General features: G+C 47.9%; 1 protein-coding gene across 4 annotated transcripts in view; it reads right to left on the bottom strand.

Moving 5' to 3' along the window:
- Positions 1-767: 767 nt before the first annotated feature.
- The window catches only part of DGKA (diacylglycerol kinase alpha), a 542794-nt gene continuing 522432 nt past the window's right edge, over positions 768-21129 (bottom strand). For 3 of the 4 annotated variants that reach the window (XM_069653799.1, XM_069653797.1, XM_069653800.1), the window contains one exon: positions 768-2896. In XM_069653799.1, the coding sequence (XP_069509900.1) occupies positions 2816-2896 (81 nt within the window). In that variant the 3' untranslated portion in view covers positions 768-2815. The remainder of the gene's footprint in view (positions 2897-21129) is intronic. The other variant, XM_069653798.1, reaches the window with a different exon arrangement.

Consider the following 21129-nt stretch of genomic DNA (forward strand, 5'->3'; position numbering starts at 1 on the left):
TTCTGCATCCTGTCTTTTTGTCTTGTGGGGGCGGGGGGGGCAGCTAGATGCAATAATGCTAGGTCTATGGTAGTAGAATACCATAGACCTAGCATTATTATTTGCTGCACGAATGTGTTACTTTACAGTATATGGGTTAAGTGGCTGGGAGAAAGCGTGGCTTATCAGTGATGGGGTCTATAGCCCTAACATCGCAAACCAAAAAATCGAAAGTCAAAATATCGAGGAAAAAAACGTCGACAAAAGTCGAATTTTTAATGACGTTTTTTTATTCGAAGTGGGGGGGTGGGGTCCCCCAACCCTTTTTTTTAATTTTTTTCTCCCGAGATTATGACTGCGCACCGGATGGATGGGGGTGCAGGTGGCTGTAGACACTGTAGTATTGCTGGGACCCTTACTTCATGACAACTTGCCTCTGAGTTGTGAGCAGATGTATAGTTTGCTGTCCAGTGATATGAAAATTGGGCATCTTGTCATGGTTTTATAGCGAACTACGTGCAGTGTAGGTGCTGGGGGAAATCCCCCTTGTGTTGGTGGAGAATGGGGCTGGAACCGTGGCAAATGCTCGATGCCTCGGAGGTGGAACAGGGGTTTTCACATGGTTGGTGCAGTGCCACACAGCTTGGCCATCCAGGCTTTACTCAAGCAGCTTTGGTGTCTCCGATCCCTCTGACCCAAACCAGATAGAAGTATATTCTGAAGGACACTTTGCACCTGCATGTGGAAGTGATCGGTCAAAACAGATTTGTTGTACAAGGAGCCCCACAAAATGTTTAACTTCTTTATTCAGAGGCACTTTTCACTTCCAATGACTAGAGTGGGTGGGGGGGGGGGGGACTGGGACTGGGTTGCCTTCATTCTATACCACAGGCTCCTGGCATCTATCAGGTGGTGCATTGATGAAGCACAGTTGATGCATGCACTATACTGCAGGCATCCGCCTGTCCACCCAAGCGTGGCCAGGTAACCTGAGTCTCTGCTGCCGCCGCCGCCACCGCCTGCTGAGCGCAATGGGGCTTTAGAGAAGCCACAGGTGCAGCAATGGAGTCCTGATGCAGCCAAGCAGACTGCGCGGAGCCTCGCCGCGGCGGTCTTGGTGAGACGGTAATGCAGCTTCTGTGCAGTTGGCCCAGTTTCTGTGTGGATGCTGAAATCCTATGTGCTAAAGTGGCGTGTGGCTGTATTAGCTTTGGTGTTCTGGAACGAGGGTTCCATAGCATGTCTTCGGCAACCCCCATGTTCCTGGAAACTGGAAAGCAGTGGCACTGCTGTAGCTCGCAGTGTGATCAGAAGAGGGGCCTCTTGGGGGGAGGGGGGGAGGGGGGAACACCTGGAGGGCAGCTTGTAGGCAGGCATGGTCTAGTGGGATTGAAATACTTGGCTATTTACAGGGTGGGGGTTGGGGGTTGCCTTAACAGAAGTTACTGTTTGGCACCTTTCCACGTTGAGCCACAATTCTGCTTAATGCCGATACTGGGTCCTTCTCAACGACTCGCTTCTCTGGAAAGTGCCATGTAGTCTGTGTTTTAATGGCGAATATGCATCTTGTACGAAAATGGAAATTTTAACATGTAACAAAGCGCAAACTGAACACCTCCTTTGCCCGGTGTCCCCAGTCCATGAGTTTGCCATGCAGTGCCACACCTATGGCAGACTACACAACTTTGGTCTCGGCCCATGCTGCCACCAATGAGTTGTGCCTAAAAGGCAGCCATGGCACTGGCTGCCTGTCTCTGCAGTTTGTGTGGTTGGTGCCTGGTTGGATTTCCAGGAGCAGTGGGCGTGGCTGTCTGACCATCCTTGAACCACTCTTCTAGGAATGGTGCTGTGATGTCCAGGGACCCCTTGTAGCTGCAGCTGCGTAATCTGACCATGATGAAGTCGCTGTGTATGGCTGATGCCCCAACCGAGTGCCTTTTTGTTGGCATTGACTAGAAGCTTGGCAAGTGTCGTGCGATGCATGGCTCATAGGCTTAGTACAGTACCACCCTCATTCCATTGGAGGCAGATTGTGATGAGGAAGCTGTTAACCTCGGATACTAGTTGTGCACCAAGAGATGGGCATTTGTTGAATTTACTTGTGTCTATAGGGTGTGGTGGAATGGGTGTGGCCTAGGCAAAGGGCCGCTCGTTGCCAAACACACTATCGTGGGCAGGCACGGTTGCTGCTATCCACTGCAATGACTCGGAGGAGAACATGGCTGTAGCAGGATGAGGTTGGGCTTGTCCCATTGGACCTGGAATGGGTGACAGGGGGAGGGGGTCAAATGGGGGGAGGGGGTTAAATGTAGTTGGCTGCATTGTGGTACACTGGCTTTAGAGGTTTGTACATTGCATTGGGGGGGAGGGTGAGGGGCGGTCACTGATCAAAAAATGGGAGCCCTGTTTGGCATGGCATCTTGACTTGGCCTCAAAATACTTGTGGAAGTGCCTCCCAGTGCCAGGCCACAATGCATGGACCACATGTGCAGGCTTGAAAGCTTCCTGTCAAACCGTAAGGTGCCATACCAGATTGCCCCAAAAGACTTGGGTTACATTTATGCCAAGGAGTCTTTGTAGAACCAGCCTTGCCCAGTTTCTAGCCAAAGCCCGAGGTGCAGTCCAGACAATGGCAGTGTATGCAGACTAGTGTTGGCTCTCCTCCTTGAGGTCTTTCTTGTGTGGGGCTAATGTGTGTAGGACGCTGATCCTCCCGAGTCCATGTCCCAAAGGAGATCCACCGTCCAGTCTGAAGAGGTTTGGGTGCTGCTTGCTGCACTGCCTGATATGTGGCCAGATCCGAGTCCAGGTCTCCTAGGGTCGTTCCTTGAGCATCTCACTTCAGAGAGAAGAAGCTGGATGACCGTGGCGGTGGGCCCATCAGCATGAGTGCTTGGTTCTTGTGGGAGATCTTGATCTGAAATGGAAGATAAAAAGGTTAATATGGATTCTGGTACTTGGCATGCCCCCACACTTCACAACTAGCTGCCATGTCCACTCTTCACTGGGTACCTACAGCCCCTCCATGTCCTTGCATGCTTTTCTGGCATGTAAGGGTTAAGTAACTCTCAGACCGTGTTGTGTTCCAGTATCAGCATATCAATATTTTGGCTGTTGAGCATAGCTTTGGAGGGGAAGGGGGTAAGGGTGTTCCCATTTCCCCCCCCCCTTTTCAGTGTACGGGTCGGGAGTCTCTCACAGGCATGTGGTCGTGTAATGTGACCTCACAAGTGTTCCTGAAGACTGTGCACTGTGTAATGGGTCAACTTGCTATCATGGCCGCAGTTCATTAGTAAACGGCTCAGTTTATGCACTTTTTTTTTGTAAAGCCAAAAAGTTGAGCGAACCGAATTCACAATGCAGAACCCCCGCCCCCCACACCCCCCAGCTAATGCCACCCAATGCACTTTACATACGAAGTTGCCTCCTATATGTGATTAGCATAGCCAGCGTGGCTGCCTGTTCATGCATTGGGCCACCTGCACGCCCACATTTCTAATTGAAAAGCAAACCTACTGCAGGGACTAAATGTACATGATTTGCCTCAGTTGTGCTCAACCGAGCTGCAGACCACCCAATTGGGGAGGCTGAAATTTCATGAGCCAAGTTCTGTGGCAAGCAGCCCCTTGAAATCCTACTTTGCATTTTGGTACCCTGATTTTAATTTATAATGGCAAAATAAGGCGACAAAATCATCCAGGCAGGATGAATTGCTCTGCCTGTCCTGGGTAGAGGATTGGAGCTGATATTTCAACCACCATAGGCCAGTGGCGAAGTGGCTGTTTTTGATTAACCAGTAGCACTTTAACATTAGCACCACCGTAGCGGTCCCCTGGCGCTCTGGCGGCTCTGAAATAGGGAGAGTGGGGGTGAGTTGGTGGGAATGAGCTGGAAAAGTGCAAGATAGCAGTGATGTGCTGTTGGTAGCCTCAGCCCGGTGGGTCCGTTGGCTGGGCTTGGGGTGTTGTTTGGTTGGTAGTCGTTGTGTGCTGTTGTACAAGTCTGTGTGGTTTGTTTTGTTGTTGCAGTGAAGTTTCTGCGGTTTGCTGCGTTTAAGGCTTGTGGTTGTGTTTGGTTTGAGAGGTGTATGCAGAGGAGTGAAATTGTTAGTGGGTTGGTTATTGATTCATGATTGTACGCTTGTTCTAGGCTTGGCAGGAGAGTCGTATCAATCATTGAATAACATCTATATCTAGATGCGACGCAGGCTACGTTGAAGATTCCAACTTAGTGCAGCATATGCTGACAGTTACCATTCTGTCTAGATGTGGCGCATGCTAAGTTTAGGAGTTCCCTCTGTGCACATGCTAATATTGTGGGAAAAGCGGAACCCCAAATGCAGTCTACTGATGACTAAAGATAGGTCTGGTAGAGGTCGGTGGACACCTTCCCTATACACTACTCCGTGGACTCCAGTGCCCTGTGTAGAACTTGCAGGCTCTGTTAAGACGAGTACACCAGCTGTTCGTAAAACAGTAAGTTTTATTGATACAAACCCGGCACCCCGCTGCATCCACCTTCTGCTCTCTCGTTCAACCGCCTCTCACACCCTCGTAACTCACAAACCTCCCCGCAATCAAACGTTCCATGCACGCAGATGCAGCAAGAGCACCTACATCATAATACCTGAACACACATCCACAAGATCTTGCCTGTAATAATTATGAAGTATACAACACCATGCACCCCATAATTAAAAGAAATATAAGATTAAATCAAATTTATGCATTACTGCAAATAAAACTAATCCTAACATTTTACTAATGTGTATCGCTAAATATTAACTCGCAGAATTCACATTATCTCAATTCATTATGTAATCTTTACACCACATTGGAGGCTTCTTAAAACTCATCCTCCATGGCACATCTCCACCTCTTTCACCCTAGGAGAAACCTGCATCTCTCCATGGATAATCTCACCATTTCCATTCTCAATTTTCGAATATTCTCTTAACCCTTGCATATCTCCTCCTCTACTTTCAGCGCTTCTCATTTGGACACCTTCCCTCCTCAATTCAATCTGATTACCAATGCTATCATCAAACAACCAGATATCCCTTTTCCCTCTTCCTTTCATTCACTGTATCGGGTGCTCTACCACCCTTCCATTTCCACTTATTGATACGATCTACATTCCACACTGCACCATCTTGAATCCTGACCGCATGTCCAAATACCTCAGTAACCCTTACTGGGTCAGAATACTTGGAAGTTACCCTTCTTTACCATGCGCCCCCTTCTTAATCCTCACTAGTTCTCTCCTAACTGAATCTGTTGCTCCAAACTTTAGCTCCGAGTTCCTTCCACTGACATGTTACGTTTTGCCTGTTCTATAGTTTCTACTACAACACCTTTCAACCATCCCATTACTCTGGGGGGCGGGGGGTGATAAAATGAAAATAATCCCCATCTGCTTTACAAAATTCATCATTTCCTTACTCTTAAATTGTACTCAATTGTCACTCACTATAGTTTTTGGAAATCCTTACCTCCTGAAAATTTGCAACAAAAATCTGATTACTTCAGCAGTGTCTACTTTATCCAACAATTTAACTTCCATCCACTTAGAACAATAGTCAACAAGCACAATTCTTTTCACTTGTATAAAATCTCTCTATGGTCCCACAATTTCGATTCCTAGCTTCTCCCAAGGACATTCCACCTACTTTATTTCAATCGGCTCATTCTTAAAACTTGTACAACTCTTTTCAGAGTTTTGGCATGGCCAACAATCTCTGCTAAATCTATCCCTGGCCACCAAGATTTGGTTTTAACATTAATTTTGGTACCTGATATACCGGGATGTCCTTGATGGGCCTTTTCAATTAACTCCTGTTGCAACACTTGAGGAGGAATTGACTAGTCTCCCCTTAGTAGTAATTCATCTTCTATGGAACATTCATCTCTGATTTCCCTAAATTACACGCACTCCAAATCGAACTTCCTTTTCGCCGGCCATCCACACCTGGTGTACTGCATAACCTTTGAAAAAACGTGATCCTTTGTAAGCTCTTCCACTGTTCCTTAGAAGTCACTTCAAACACAGTTGCTACCACCTTCATCTCTTCGTTGGTTTCGCTATCAGAAGCTGCTAAAGGTAACCTTGACAAAAATATCGGCTACTAAAATCCTGTTTTCCAGACCATATCCCACTGTAAAATTGTAGTCTTGCAACTTGAGACTTAACCTGGCTAATCTCGGAAACTGACAAAACCGCTACTAGTGGCTTATGGTCAGTATGTACTGAGAATGTTTCCCCAGAAGTATTTTCAAAAATGTTCAATTGCCCACACACAAGCCAACATCTCCCTTTCTGAGTCTATTCTCTGTATCCGTAACTGCTCTAGATGCATGACTTATGATCTTTTCTTGCCCTAACACTGAACCTAACCCGATTCCACTGTGGGTTTAGTTTGTCTGCCAAACACAAAACCTCCTAGTTCTGCTGTTTCACAAATACTTTTCTTGATAAATTCTGCCGCACTCTTACATTCACTATCCCATGTAAATTTTACATCCTTTCTCATCAGTCTCCTTAATGGTTTGGTAATGCTAGCAAAGTTTTTTACAAATCTGTTATAATACTCGGACAATCCCAAAGATGACCTTAACTCATCTTTGTTAGTAGGATCAGGGGAATCCCTGATTGCCTTCATCGCTTCTACCTTGGGTTTATACCCCTTACCATTCACTACATGTCCTAAGTAACTTCCTCAACCTTGAACTTACATTTGCTCTTTTCAACAGTCAAATCTTTCATGCTTAATCTACATAGTACTGCCTTCAATCTGAAATCATGCTCTTCTGCCCCTTTGCCAAAAACAATGATGATATCTTAGTCCTCTTAAAGTATGTGCCATGGTTCTCTGGAAAACAGCTGCTGCAGACGCTAGCCCAAAAGGCATTCGTTTATATCGATATAATCCAAAAGGCGTGATGAAAGCTGTATTATCTCTGCAGTCTTCAGTTAAGGCTATTTGATGGTAAGCATTTGATAGATCCAACGTAGTGAAGGTATCGGCACCCTCTATATAGTCAGCATTTCGGAAATTATGGTTAATGGATATGTCCACTATTATATTTTTGTTCACATCCCTTAAATCCACACATCCTTGACGTCCTGTTCTTATTTATAGCTACCACAATGGGATTTATCCATTTTGAGGATTCCATTTTTTTCTGTCTTCACCTTCAAGTCTTTGGAGTTCCTCTTCAACTTTGTCAATCAAAGCAATCGGTATTGGTCTGGCTCTCTTGTGGGCCACTGGTATTGTTACTATTTAAGTCTTATCCTGTGTGCAAAATGTTTCAAAAATCCTAATTTTGTCCTGACAACATCGTCTGGAATTATTTCCTTGCTAATACTCTGTTAACTATTGCTTTTCATGCGCAGCATGGGTTCTTCACATGGATCTAATCTGATTCTTGGTGCTGCCTGATCTCTCCATCCAATTTACATTCACTCCCTTCTCTGCCCCATACAACTTTATCTGGGCTCGTTGCTCCTTGAATTGTATAATGCTGGTAAACCACCCTTTGATTTGCATCTTTGACCTTACAAATCCTCCTGGTTTCTTTGTCAGGTTTTTTAAGATTGCATTTCAAACCTTCAGCCATTAATTATTTTCCATGTTCCTTTAGTGATGATTGTGTAAGGTGAACAACTGTCCACCATGACCATCAATTTCCAATTGTCTAACTTCACAGCGTGGACACTTTAGTTCACCCTCAGGTGGTTCACAAATTACTATTACTTTTGTCCTCTGATTCTTCTTCTTGTACAACTGATAGTGTTCTTTGGCTCCACAATTTCCACATTTTTGGTCCAATTGCTGGGCAATTCCTGGAATTTGTGTAATGTCGTAGCCTGCCACAATTGAAACACCTGTCTCCATCCTTAGCTTGTGAAGGATGAATTTTTGAGTCCCCTCTTGTCCACGATTTCTTGACACTTTCTCTTACATCTTTGTAGTCCGAACCTGAGCTGCTTGTTCTGTTTCTACTTGTTGCTTCATCTGTTCTTTCCTTGATGCTTATGGCATTTACTAGACCTTGTTCCTCTACCTGTTGTGTCTGCTATTGTTCTGCAGGGAAATTTGAGATGCTTCTAGTTTTTTAGCTTTCACTTCCCTTGAACATAATTGGCTATGCTCCACTCTTTTTTGCAATAGCTAGCATCTCGGGCAATGATGGGTTCCCCACCATCCACAGCTTACCATCCACAGTCTTGAATTAGTGGATCTCTGGCATGGATTATGATTTGATCCCTTATCAGTTCAAGACTAATGTCATTTCCAAAACAACATGTTGAAGATGTTTTCAAAGCCGATACATACTCCTCAATGCTTACTTGCTCTTTTTGTGCTCTGGTTTAGAAATGATACCTATTGATGGCCATGTTTATTTCAGGTGTATAATATTTGTGCAATTGTCTTAGTGCCTTTTTCGTGTTCATCACCGTCTCCTGCTTCATCAATGGGCAATTCTGGAAGTTCCCTGCATTTCCTTTTTCCCTTCTAAACCCAAAGCGTGTAAAAGCAAGTTTTTCTTTTGGGGTGTTAATCCTTCTTGATCTACAGTCTTGGTGTAATTGATCCAAAATTCTCTCCACTCTGCCCATGTGAACTACTGGTTGGCCCGGACCAGTTAGAGCTTGCGGGCGGTTGAATGCTTATGCCTTGCATTATTCACTTCACACTTCTTTGTTGCCCAGGAAAGTTCCTATTGCTCTTTTAAAGGTGGCTGGTTTCCGACAGTGAAATGAGAAAGACAAATAAATATATTTTTTCTCTTGTGATGAGGATGAGGGGGAATCGGTCAATGTGTATTTCGCTCACTGCCTGACTTCCTTATTGATTTAGTTAATGACACGTGATTGTTTGGGTATGCCTCCGACAGGATTGAGATTTCCTCAACTATGCTGATCCCAGCGTGACACGTCTCTTGTTTCCGGCCCCTCCCTTCTCACCGTGATACTCCTTACGCTCGATCCAGTTTCCGATGTAGTGGCTCTCCAGAGCAATCACTATGTGCCTACTCCTGCACAGAGAAACAACCAACGTTTCTCCGGAGCTCCTGCTCTCGTTCTACGTGGGTTCTGTGGGCGCGCCGGGTATCCTTGTTGCCAAATGTTAGGACGAGTACACCAGCTGTTTGGAACATAGTTTTATTGATACAAACCCGGCGCCCCACTGCATCCACCTTCTGCTCTCGTTCAACTGCCTCTCTCACACCCTCGTAACTCACGAACCTCCCTGCAATCAAACCACAGCATTCCATGCACGCGGATGAAGTGAGAGCACCTGCATCATAATACCTGCACACTAACGCATATAACCACAAGATCTTGCCTGTAATATCAAGTATACAACACTGTCCCAGTCTCCACTAGTCCTGGCATCCACACCCATCATTACTTGGGTTGTTGCCTTATTTTTCTTATGGAGTAGAAATAACCTGGAACCGAACTTGCCAGAAATGGGGAACACAACGTGTCTGCATCCACTAGATTATCAAAATGGGGTGGGCCTATTGGAAGGCCAACATTGTTATTCTGCTATACCAGCCTTGCTAGTAATAAAACTGTGATCAGATCACCCTTTCCCAGAAGGCTGTTTTGGGGACCCGTGGACTCTGCATGGGCTACCGAGTCCCTTGGACTCTGCATGGGCTACTGTTAATGTTAGTGGACATTTGTACCGCACACTAGCACCACCGTAGTGGTCCCTTGGCGCTCTGGTGGCTCTGAAAGAGGAGGGGAGGATGTGTTAGTGGGAGGAAGCGGGAAAAGTGCAAGAGAGCAGTGATGTGCTGTTGGCGGCCTCAGCCCGGTGGGTCCGTTGGCTGGGCCTGGGGTGTTTGCAGCCGGTAGTCGTCGTGTACTGTTGTGCAAGGCTATGTGTTTTTGTTTTGTTGTTGCCATGTAGTGAAGTTTGTGCGGTTTGTTGTGCTGTAGGATTTGGTTGTGTTTGGTTTGGAGTTTGAGAGGTGTATGCAGAAAAGGGAAATTGTTAGTCGGGTTGGTTAGTTTGCGTCTATCCTGAATTGGAGTGCTCGGCTTGCGTAGTCTCCCCTGTTGCGGCTCTTTCCTGATCTGGGTCTGACTGGCATGCAGGTTCCATACTCCTCTAGCCCCCGCCTCTAATATGCTCTCTGATAGTTCCCCTTATCCTCCATTTAGACTCTAGTGGGCTTGCCAATGACAACCTCTCAGGTAGTGGGGGAGATTGCCAGTGTCTCGGTAATTACACTGAGACGAAACTCTTGGTATTTTCAGGGAAGCTGCAATGGAGAGACCAAGATGATGGCAGCGTTTGCCTGCGTGGGAGTCGCTATTCTACCCACCCCAACGTGTGGGAAATTAGTATTTAATGAGATGACCCCTCATGCATAACCACTGTAATCCACAGCCCCAAAAAGTACCTGAGGTGGGTAGCCTGGTTTACTATTATGGCGTAACAGAATGTTGGTACATGTTGCTGGACCATGTAGCATTAGACCTTGCCAACTGGACATTGATAGTAAAGAAGTTGTTAGTTGACCAAGTGGGCATGTGTTTGCCAACATGGTCTCTGCTGACCTCCAAGAGCATTTTACATGCATCATTGTGCGACAACAATCCAGAGATATTGCTGCCTAATTTCTCCATCGGCTGTAATCTGCCTTTCTCTGCCCACAAGCATGGTAAAACGCCACTTACAGAAGGTAAGCAGCTGGTATTGTGTTCGTTTTTTTTTTTATAAACCATCGCAAGTGCCTATAGCAGCTCAACACACACCATGTTGGACTAATGACAGCAGACCCGTGGCTTATAGCTCACCTCTGCAGCTGGCCTGCGACCCACTGAGCCATTGTCATCATGTAGTTTAGGAACACCACACTAGCTGGCAAAACGGGCACACATGGGACTAGTGTTGCGCCGTTATTATACGACAAGCTGAACTCTGCAACGACTCGAGATTTGATATGAACAATACGATGCTACCTTAGAATGCCATGCAGGGGGAAAACACGGGTGGGGTTGTTGCCTGCTGGTCACTTGGACAGGCTGCGGGCGTGTGGAGAAATGGCTATCTGCACTTTTCTATAGCCCCGCTAACCCCTAGGCCTCAGGGCACTCAAAAAGAAAAATCTAGACAGTAAAAGAGTGGAGAAACCTGACCAGAAAGAGGGCAGCCAAGAAACTGAGTAAATTGTATTGTTTTTCTAGTCATTTAACCAAGTTCTTCATCCAAGAGGAACGCCTTCAAATGTTTCTTAAAAAGAGCAGTTGAGTCACTATCAGCAAAATGTTTGGGAAGTACATTCCACAGGGCAGGAGCCCAGGAATTGAAGCTGGCTCCCCCAATTTTCTATAAGATGGTACGTGGCTGACTTGAGTTGTTGGAATGCAGATGAAGTCTGATAGGATTCTTTGTTGTTCTAGTTTTTAGATGGGAAGGCACCTCATCGTGGAGGCACTTCTTACTGTAACTAGGGCCTTATCTTGCAGCCTGTGTTGAATTGGCAGCCAATATAAACTGCTGCAGGCTTCGGTGACCTGTGCTTTGCTCTTCAGGCCACAGAAGGAGCGCACAGCGCTGTTCTGAATAACCTGAAGTTTTTTTGTTAATCTGTAGCATGTCTAATGCTATGCCACAACATAATTTAACATAATTTAAACATAACCAGTGTGTTTTTAGAGTGCATGGTTACCCTGGGGTTCTTTTGGTGCTGAGGGATTTTTTTTTATTTATTATCATTTTTTTTTAAAATATAACCCAACGGTACTCCTTTTCTTGGCCTCTGAAAGGCTAAGGGGATCTTCATGACCATGAGGTCAAACCCAGGCCCCTGTAGAGGATGCATTCCCTAGCCACTGGGCCACAGACCTGGCAACCTTAATGTTGAGCTCTGCGGGTGGAATTTACCTCCCGGTCACAGGTTCTGCACACTTGCTTTGTATGGGGGCAGTGGGTCTTCTCGTCTGAATGCCGACATGGTTGCCCACTACTCTGAACTGCACTGTCATGCTCGGATACTTTAATTTCACACTGGATTTGTGCTTAGTTCTCTGGGGGTGAGGTGTGGTCTAGAAGAAGCTGCACAATGCTGCATTCTTTTCATCCCTGGTAGAAATGAATGATATCTATCCTGTAGTGTGCATTTTATTTTGCCACAGAAGCCAAACATCACCTGTGCCAGTTAGTTTTGGACAGAAGCTCCAAAATACGCCTCAAAACTGCTAAGGAAGCCAATGGTAACACGAGGTGGGGGGTGGGAGGGAAGGGAATGGGTGTGCAAAGGAAAGGGAATGGGTGTGATAACCAAACCTCTGAGGTGTAAGTGCATGGAAGGAATGGGCGATGGCTTCCCAGGGCCTTGGTAGAGCGATGTGGTCACCAATGGTTGCTTTTATGGAGACCACATTTTGTGTCCCAGTTGCATAATCCAATGGTTTGCCATGCAAGCTGGGCCTGACATCCCTCTCAAATCTTTGGCCTAATGGCCTCCATTATATAATGGCTTTATGAAGATCATCCTGTAAATTGGCAGAGCACCTTGTATTGGACTTGCAGGTATATCTTCCTCTGGTGGCACCCTTGTGGGTTGACTTCTCCCAGGTGGGCAGGGAGGGTTGGTCTGAGGGTCATTGGGATCTCTGGGGGCAGTACGTTCCTTTTTTAACTGGGGATTCCATCTCTAATATCCCTTCTTTCTGCTTATGTCTTCAGTATACTGATGCACCTTCTGAAACCAGCTGAGTGTCTAGGGAGCTGTTCTGCATCACTGGCTGACCAACAATACAATTTCCCTGGTGCTCGTTCAGGGACTAGTTTACCATCTGTGTGCATGCCATACTGCTGTCCTAATCGCCTCTTGCTCTAGTGCCCTGTACTTGCACCCCCTTTCCAATCTCTCTACCGGTGGGATGTTGGCATGCACCTTCTTTGCGCGCGCGCGCGCGTGTGTGTGTGTTTTGCGTCCTGTAAGGGGAAAGCAGCTGAGATGCGGCAAGCATTGAGGCTTCATGAAATGGTCCATGTCCCTGTGGGCCCAGGGACTGCATGGTGTGATAATCCCCAAAGGCCATCAGACTGTTACAACGCCCCACTCTGGCAGGGAGGTCCATTGCAATACACGATCTATTCTCTGGCAAAGAGCTGTTTCGGTACAGGCACATGTGGCTGTTGGAGACAATCTCCACTCTCGGTTACGGGGGCGGGGGTGGTTGGGTTACTGAGTGGGTGTGTCCATGATGATAAGAAAAACTGCCTTGCAAACGTTGCCCAATTTAGAATTTGTTTGCTGTGACCTGACACCACTGACTGTTCCATTAACCTTGGGAACATACCTTCTCCAGCATTGGATCTTTCATGGATTCACATGCTTAGAATATCCCACGTCGTCAGGGAAATGTCCGACCCCGAGTCACCTCGTATAGAATCGGACTCCGATAGCTCACCCTCCTCCTGCGCTCGAGGACGATCCTTCACCACCTGGGAGGCCGACGGGCTTTTGGTCGTCGAGCGAGCTGCTTGAGCTTGTTCGTCGATGGAAGGTGCAGAAAATATCAACAATGAAGTGCCAGGCTGAGGGATCTGCGTATCCAGACGCTGCAGGAGCTTCTGAAGTGTATTAAGCACATCCAGAGACAAAACCGTCTGGGGGGTCAGCAACGTCGAGGATAGAGGGACCACACCCCCACTCGCACTCGTCGTCGACGTATTGGAAGGCCGTAAGCCCAAGTCCGACGGCTGCATAACCATGCCACATTCTCCTTCCACCGACTACGCTGACAAGGCCTTGTCTGGCTGCAGTAGGACCTCAGGGGGGGCCGGGTCACAAACCTCTGGCTGCCAGGCCATAGATTGAGTCACCGTCGACTAAGGAATCCCCACCGCTGCTGCCTGAATAGTAATAGGCATCGTCAGCGACACTGGGGTCGACGAGCAAGTAGCCGGCACCGAGCCTTTAGACTTCGTAGCTGATTTCTTTGCCGACTTCCCTGCTGAAGAGTCTCGACTCACGGAAGACCTAGGACGGTCCCCTGAGGAGGATTTTGATGCCGCTTGCCTCTCCGTCTTAGAGGATGAGGAGGAGGAGGACTTTTTGTGTGATGAGGAAGACCCAGCATGCTTCCCCGTATGCTTGTCCGCAGGGCGTTTTTCGACAGGCCGCACCTTTTTCGAGGGAGGTTCCGACTTGCTCCTGGAGGCCGTGGAGCCAACTTCTGATGCAGGATAGGCACCCGCTCCGTCGTTAAGCCAGTCGACTAACCTCCTTTTCCGGTCTTTAAGGGTTTTTTGGGAGAAACCCTGGCATATCTCGCATGTATCCGCCGTGTGGTGCGGGTGGAGACAGTAGATACAATCCATGTGGGCATCACCTTCATAGACTTTTTTGAGTCCACATGTCGCACAAGGACGAAATAAAGCTTTTCCGGACATATTTTTTCCAGAATGTAACGTCGCCGAAGCGAAAATACAACCTAATTTCGACTAGCAGTAACCACGAGGATCCCACTACTTTGAAAGACGGTTGAAATCTGAGGGAGCGCGGGGGCGGGTCCTGTATTTATATCATGGCGTCCTGACGGCGCGGGCACGCATGATACAAAACGAGGTGGATAGGACGCATAAGCGTCGAAAAAGTTTTCCTACGGGAAAGGGTCTATATAATGTACCGGGGATTCCCAGCCTGACGACGGGGAATATTCTAAGCATGTGAATCCATGAAAGATACCAATGCTGGAGAAATGGAGTTACAGGTAAGAAACTATTCCCTTCTGGGGGTTGGGCTTAGTTTTGGCAGCTCTTTGGTGTCTGTGTTAATATTATGACCTGGTCTTTCAGGGTAGCGGGAACGATTGTTTTTGATCTATGGAGGCGCAACGTCTACCTATGACATGCCACAGACCACATAGCGTCCTCTTTGCTTAATTTAGTTTGCCTTAAATCTTTCCAGTAGTTTGTCTCCCGCAGTTGCATGATCCTCCATCTGCAATCCAATACAGGGATCACTGTTGGGTGATGAGGCTGATCCGCACCTTGTCCCAGCATTCTACTGAGCTTTCTTTGGCCACTGTTCTTGTGGGGTGCCAAAGAAGACAGCCAGACAGATTGCAGGCTCCAACCTTCTAGCACAGTTCTCCCCTAGTCCTGTGATTGTTGAGCAATCCTTGGCAGTGGACATGTACTCAACATGCACAGTAGTGTTTTGCGAGCCTCCTCACTGGTGCTGGAAAGAAGTCCCCCTGATTGCATTGGTGCGTGATTGGATCAGGAATGAGGCTGGGTGCTGAGCTGGGATTGGGAGGTTCTTGTGGATGCCACCACCATGCCACATGTGAAAGACTGGTCTTGTCATTGTAGATGCAGCTCAATTCTAAGGGAATTTGAGCAGCAGCAGCATTGCAGAGCTAGCTGTGCCTATATGCTTGGCTAATCCTACATGAGCAGAATAGGAGCCAGAGTATCTACGACACTATCCCACAAACCAGTAATAAAGGGGGGGAAAGGGGTTGGTGGGAAATGAGAAACCCAATATGGTGGCCATGGTCTGTAATCTACGGTCCAGAAGACCCCAGTGACTCACCCAGGCTGAGAAAACGGACTCCCTATACAAAACAGCACACTTGTGTTCCCTTAACCAAAAAAGACTGGAAGGCAGACCCAGGGTTTGTCAAGCAGACAGAGGACCATTCCGGGGGAAAGGACTATGGCATATCCAGAGGTGGAGCCTGGAAACCAATTTCATCCCACCCACCACACCTGAGCCCCATTACACCAGAGGCAAGCTGGAAGGAGGGGGCCAAAGCCCTCTCAAAAAACCCATGGGCTCAGTTGGCAGTAGGTGGGGCTAGAGGTGATGAGAAGCCAGCAGTGCTGGAAATGATTGGTTGGAGGTTGGAGAGTAGGAGCAGAGTGTGGAGAGGTTTTGGATGTTTTTACAAGGAGTGATGCTTAGTGAGCAGATTTGAAGAAGGAATTGCTGCTTTGCAGGACTAAAGGGATGGGTAGTGGCTAAAGTAGTGACTTGGGCCAACATTACTACCAAACTAAAGGTGATGCCAATTATAACGGTGAAACTGGCACAGCCTAACTGGTATACCTCCTTAACCTTTTGTAACATGGCCTGAGAGTGGGCTGTACCTTCTGGAGTGAGGCGATAGCCATAGCAACCCAAATAATATGTACGATTGTTCAAAATAAAAATGTCCAATCCTGATTCTATAAGAAATATGGACTTTTCTTTTTATACTAAATCAAACACTAGAGGAACATACACCTTGTCAACTCTGACTACTGTGGGCGGATGACAAGGAATGTCCAGGCATAGGATTGGCACACAGGTAAAGAAGAGGGTCTTGCAAGTCATGGTCCCAAAAGTCAATCATGAGGACAGGGCCTCTTTAAAGTACCTTCATTCATTGAGAGTGCTACAGCATCAAGTTGGGATTCTTGGTGCTTTAGCTGTTCTTTAGCCCAGTTTGGGACAATTTGATTCCACTGGTGGTGGGTGTCTAGTTGATTGTGCAGGAGCCTGAGTCCAGTTGGCGTTTGAGACAGCATGACAGTCTTCCAGCAGCGTGACTATCAAGACCATGGCTTCTGCTGGGTTGACTCTGCCTTTGCATCTGAGTGCCCGGGCTTCCAGCAAGTTGAGTTGACCTTCTAATTGGGTGCTCCCTTGAAGATGGAGTCTGTGGGTGGGTTGCTCGAGCTGACCCATGGCAATGGGTTGAGCTGCAGCAAGTGGTTTGATTAAGATTGCCAAAAGCAGCACTGTGGTGGCACTTCCCTTAAGCACTCCCTTGTGCACCCTCTGGTTAAGAAACCGCCGGCCGACCCCTCCATTCTGGCAAACTACTGCCCCATCTCAATCACCCCTTTCCTGGGCAAACTCCTTCAGAAGCTGGCTAGCTCTTGGCTCACCCCCCAGCACTGAATCTGTTGGTTGCCTCCACGGCCATTAGTCTGGCTTCAGAGCACCCAGAGGCATGGAAACTGCTCTTCTAAACACCTGCTCTCAAATCTTGATACAAACACTCCCTCTGTCCTCAATCCTCTTGGCCTCTCCTCTGACACGGTAAACCACAACATCCTGGTCGCACGTCTCCGTGACACCCTGGCAATCGCAGGTCAGGCTCTGGCGTGCTTAACCTCCTTCCTTTCCAACCACCCATCCCAGGTGGAACTTGGGTCCTTTCTCTCAACCTGCGGCGTCCCTCAGGGTTGGAACCGATCCCCCTGGTTCTTCAATGTCTACAGGGCTGCCGTGGCACGTGTGATTGCCAGTTTCACCTGTAACTTCCAGTGTTAAGCTGATGATCCACAACTCTCCTTCAGGCTACCCTTGGCCACCTCCTCTACCTTTCTCACATCTAACTGTCCGCAATTCAGTTATGGTGTGCTGCAAAAGACCTCTGCCTCACCGCCAATAAGACTGAGATTGTTCGCATTGGGACTCCTGCTGGCCTCCCTTGGCCCTGTGCCCGCACCCACCTGCGAGGCAAAAAACGAGGCAAAAAACCTTGGTCATCTTTAACTCCACTCACATTTTGGACATCTCTAAAAAAATAAAAAATAAGTCCAACTACCAGTTGCACGTCCTCAGAGGTACTCTTCGATTGCTCACCTTGCCCCAGCGGCTCACTGTCTCTAGAGCCCTGGTTCTCTCAAGGTTGGACTACTGCAACAGCCTCTTTCTCAACCTTCCTGCCTCTGCTTTGTGCCCTCTGCAACTCATCAGGAACAGAACCGTGAGACTAATCCTTGGCCTCAAGCCCAGGGACTGCATCTCTCTGGTGCTGAAATCCCTTCACTGGCTCCCTGTGGCTGCAAGGATCAAGTTCAAGACCCTCTCCATTGTCCACAAGGCTTTCTTGGGCCTGGGACCCATCTATCGGCATAGTTGCCTTCTAAATGATGACCCTTGCGAGCCCTCTGCTCCTCTAACCTTCTGCAAGTGACCTGCTTCTCTAAGCAGAGATTTGGAGGGAGATCTTTATCCTCTACAGGGGCCTCTCTGTGGAATAGCCTCCCTGCTGCCCTGTCTTGAGCCTGATCTCATTAAGACATTCCTTTCTCCTCTCCCTCTACCTGCTCACCTCTTTGCTCTATCCCTCCTTTTCCACACAGCATGCAGACTGGCCGCATTTCAGTCTCACAGGTCCCTGGCACCCTCACCAGTCCTCTTGCCTCATTGCTACTGCACTTGGTCAAAGATCCATGAGAATGGCATCTCGTAGCACTTCATCAGTTTCTGACTAACTTGTTGCACTCGGATCACCCCCCCCCACCCCCCGTACTTGTCCTCTCACCCTGCCCTGTACTGTCTGTGCACTTGCACAATCTGAATGTACCATGCCTTGAAGATTGTCTATCCTTTCTTCCCTGTCTCCCCTCCTTGCATGGCGGTGCCTCTACGCTCTTGGAAAAACTGCAGAATTGTCGTCAGACCTATTTGCTGTTATCTACACTGTTAATTGTACTATATGCACTTGCTCTGCCTGGGCAGACTTGTATCAAGGGCTCTGAATGACTGTTGGTTTTTCCCCTGGATCCCTCCCTCCTTGAGCGCTTTGAAACACTTGGCTTGTGCATAGGTGCGTTACAATACAGTGTGGCCGATTTGGCTTGAAGATGTCTCGTGGTGGTGAAACAATATTTCAGGAGTCCCATTCCAGTACATGCTGAGCCCTTCCTGCATTACCATGCAATGGAGCCTGGCTGGCACCACCAGAGAGCCTTCACCTCAAGTGACGGGTTACCAGTGCAGCCATTATAGAGTCCTTAGTCCAGCTGGAGCCTCCCAGGTATGGTTGGGGGACCGTGCTTGCCTCTGTCTTCAACTCTATAGCAGAGGACTTTGGACTGGTCTGCACCCATCATGGAGGCCAAAGTGCATCTTCTGTATCTTGGTCGAAAGATGACTCCAATAATAAAGGGGTGGCTCTTGGAAGGCAGTCAAAAGTCCAAAGCAAGCCTGATGTAAAGGGTCCCATCCAGGTTGCAACAAGTGCACTTTTTTGGATGACCAAAGTAGGTTGCTTACGGGGAAAAGTACTGAGCCCTAACTGAAATCATGATGGTGGGACACTGCTCCAAGCTCACATCTCCTCTGCGGCCACTTGCCACCCCGTCCCATGCCTTCTGATTTCAATGGGACAGCAGCACCCCAGTGCGTGTGCACAGCTCTCTGCTTAAGTATCGCTTTTGCTTCAGCAGTCACAGATCTTAGTTTAGAACTGGTCCTGAGGGGGGGGGGGGGGGAGAGGAGGAGGAGGAGGAGGAGGAGGGAGAGGGAGAGGGAGAGGGAGAGGGAGAGAGAGAGAGAGAGAGAGAGAGAGAGAAGAAAAAAAAAAAAAACACGAACACTGCCTCTCAGTTTCTAGTGGCCTTGTGAAGGTGGTTTGTCCCTTACTGGTCTCCCTTTAAGGGCACCTTCCACTTGGTAAGTATGCCTCATTGCCAGTTCATGCCATCTGCTCATATCCAGTGTATGCTGCAGTGAAATGTCTGGCTCGTGAAGAATCGGTCATGGGGGGCACGGAAGCAGCCCTGAATCCGGTGTGCCCTTGTGTTGTACACTTCATCCCTGGGGGCATAGGCTGGCGCCTCTACTATGCATGCAGTGATTCTTGAGAACCCAGTCTTTCTTGGTCTAGTTGGAAACACTCCTAGTCTGTATTAATAACGTGTTGGAAGCAGTTGGGTGACTTATGCCATAAAATGTCTCTAATCCAGAGGTTTTGCGATTGCATGGACCAGATCTCTACCAAAGTCAAGAAGCATGGATTTTTGGGGCCACATGCTTAGGTTTTCATAGCTATTAAGTACGCATTCAGGGGTTCTACCCGAAGGTCCCATCTGGGCTGCAATGATGATGGCACACCTTGAATATCAAATGGAAGCATGATGGAATGCCACATGGTGCCAGGATTGTTTGCTATGGCGCACTACTCTTTGCTGATGAAAAACATTGCCTGCTCCCTCATCCGACACAACTGCAGCCCGCACAGCACGTGTAGAAGATTTCTGCTTAAACCACCCCAAGCTTCTATACAGGTGCAAGCAAGGCTGCGTGCCGATCTAGGGGATGGTAACCGGTGTAGCATGAGCACCCCGAGAGGCACCCCTGGGCCACGGCCTAGCATTCCTGGCTGGAATAACTTCATTGTAGTGTGTGGGCACTGTGAGTCCGGACCCACAGCACGTGCACATCAAAGGAGGCGTGCAGGACCGGAGCCAATCCTTGCCATTTAAGGGCTCTGTGCTACAGCTTCCCCACAGACCTGGTTATAATAATTACAGACGTCCTTAGTTTTTTTGGAATTAAGTTAATGCCTCAAACCCGTGTCATCTTTTGTTTAGTTTGTGTTGATCCTTATAGCATGGTGTGCTTTAATGAAACCTAGCGGGCCGTGTTGATGCATGGAGTCTGGGGGAGTTAGACTTTGGTGTCAATCGGTTGGGGCCTGTAGAGTGGGGGGGCACAACACAGGAGGTAACTGTGAAAAAGGCGTATTTGTTGTGTGGGTAAGAGGGTGGTGGAGGCTGAGGAGGGGAAGGCACTGAACTGGGGCGATCCCAATTTCACATTAATTGGCTTTGTGACCTGGATTTCAATGTCGAGCATCGGGTTTCAACCAGTAAAGTATTTACACTGTAAGTTCAAAGTGTCAACCAGTAAGTGGAGAAGATGGGTGGAGAGCAAAAAGTGACTAGCAATGGACTGGCAGCCTTCTAGTGTGGGCACATCTCTTGGGCTAGAAAAAAATAACTTCTATACCTGCCGAGGCTCTAGCGTAGTTTCCCGCTGGTGCTAGGAATACTTGTTCTACTTTCGGTGGGGTTGGGCCTGCTGGCACTAGTAATGGAAAATACTTGGTTTCTAGCAATGGGCCCCTGCAGGGATTGTGGGCTGTCCCCCACCACAGGACCCTTCTCATGTTTGCAGAACCTCCAAAGGCACACAAATTGAATGATTTTAGATCCCCTCAAACTGGTAAGGGAACAACGAACGACTGAGCTCCATCCTTTAGGTGATGGGCACTTAAATGGAGGCCAGGAGGAGCAGCAATCGTAAGATCTAGCTATTGTTTCGTTTACCAGTATATAATGTGCTGGTTCCCAACTAGTCATGCAATCCTTAATGAGGTACA

Source organism: Ambystoma mexicanum, chromosome 3q (assembly GCF_040938575.1).
Source record: "Ambystoma mexicanum isolate Mex_15411 chromosome 3q, UKY_AmexF1_1, whole genome shotgun sequence".
NCBI lineage: Eukaryota > Metazoa > Chordata > Amphibia > Caudata > Ambystomatidae > Ambystoma > Ambystoma mexicanum.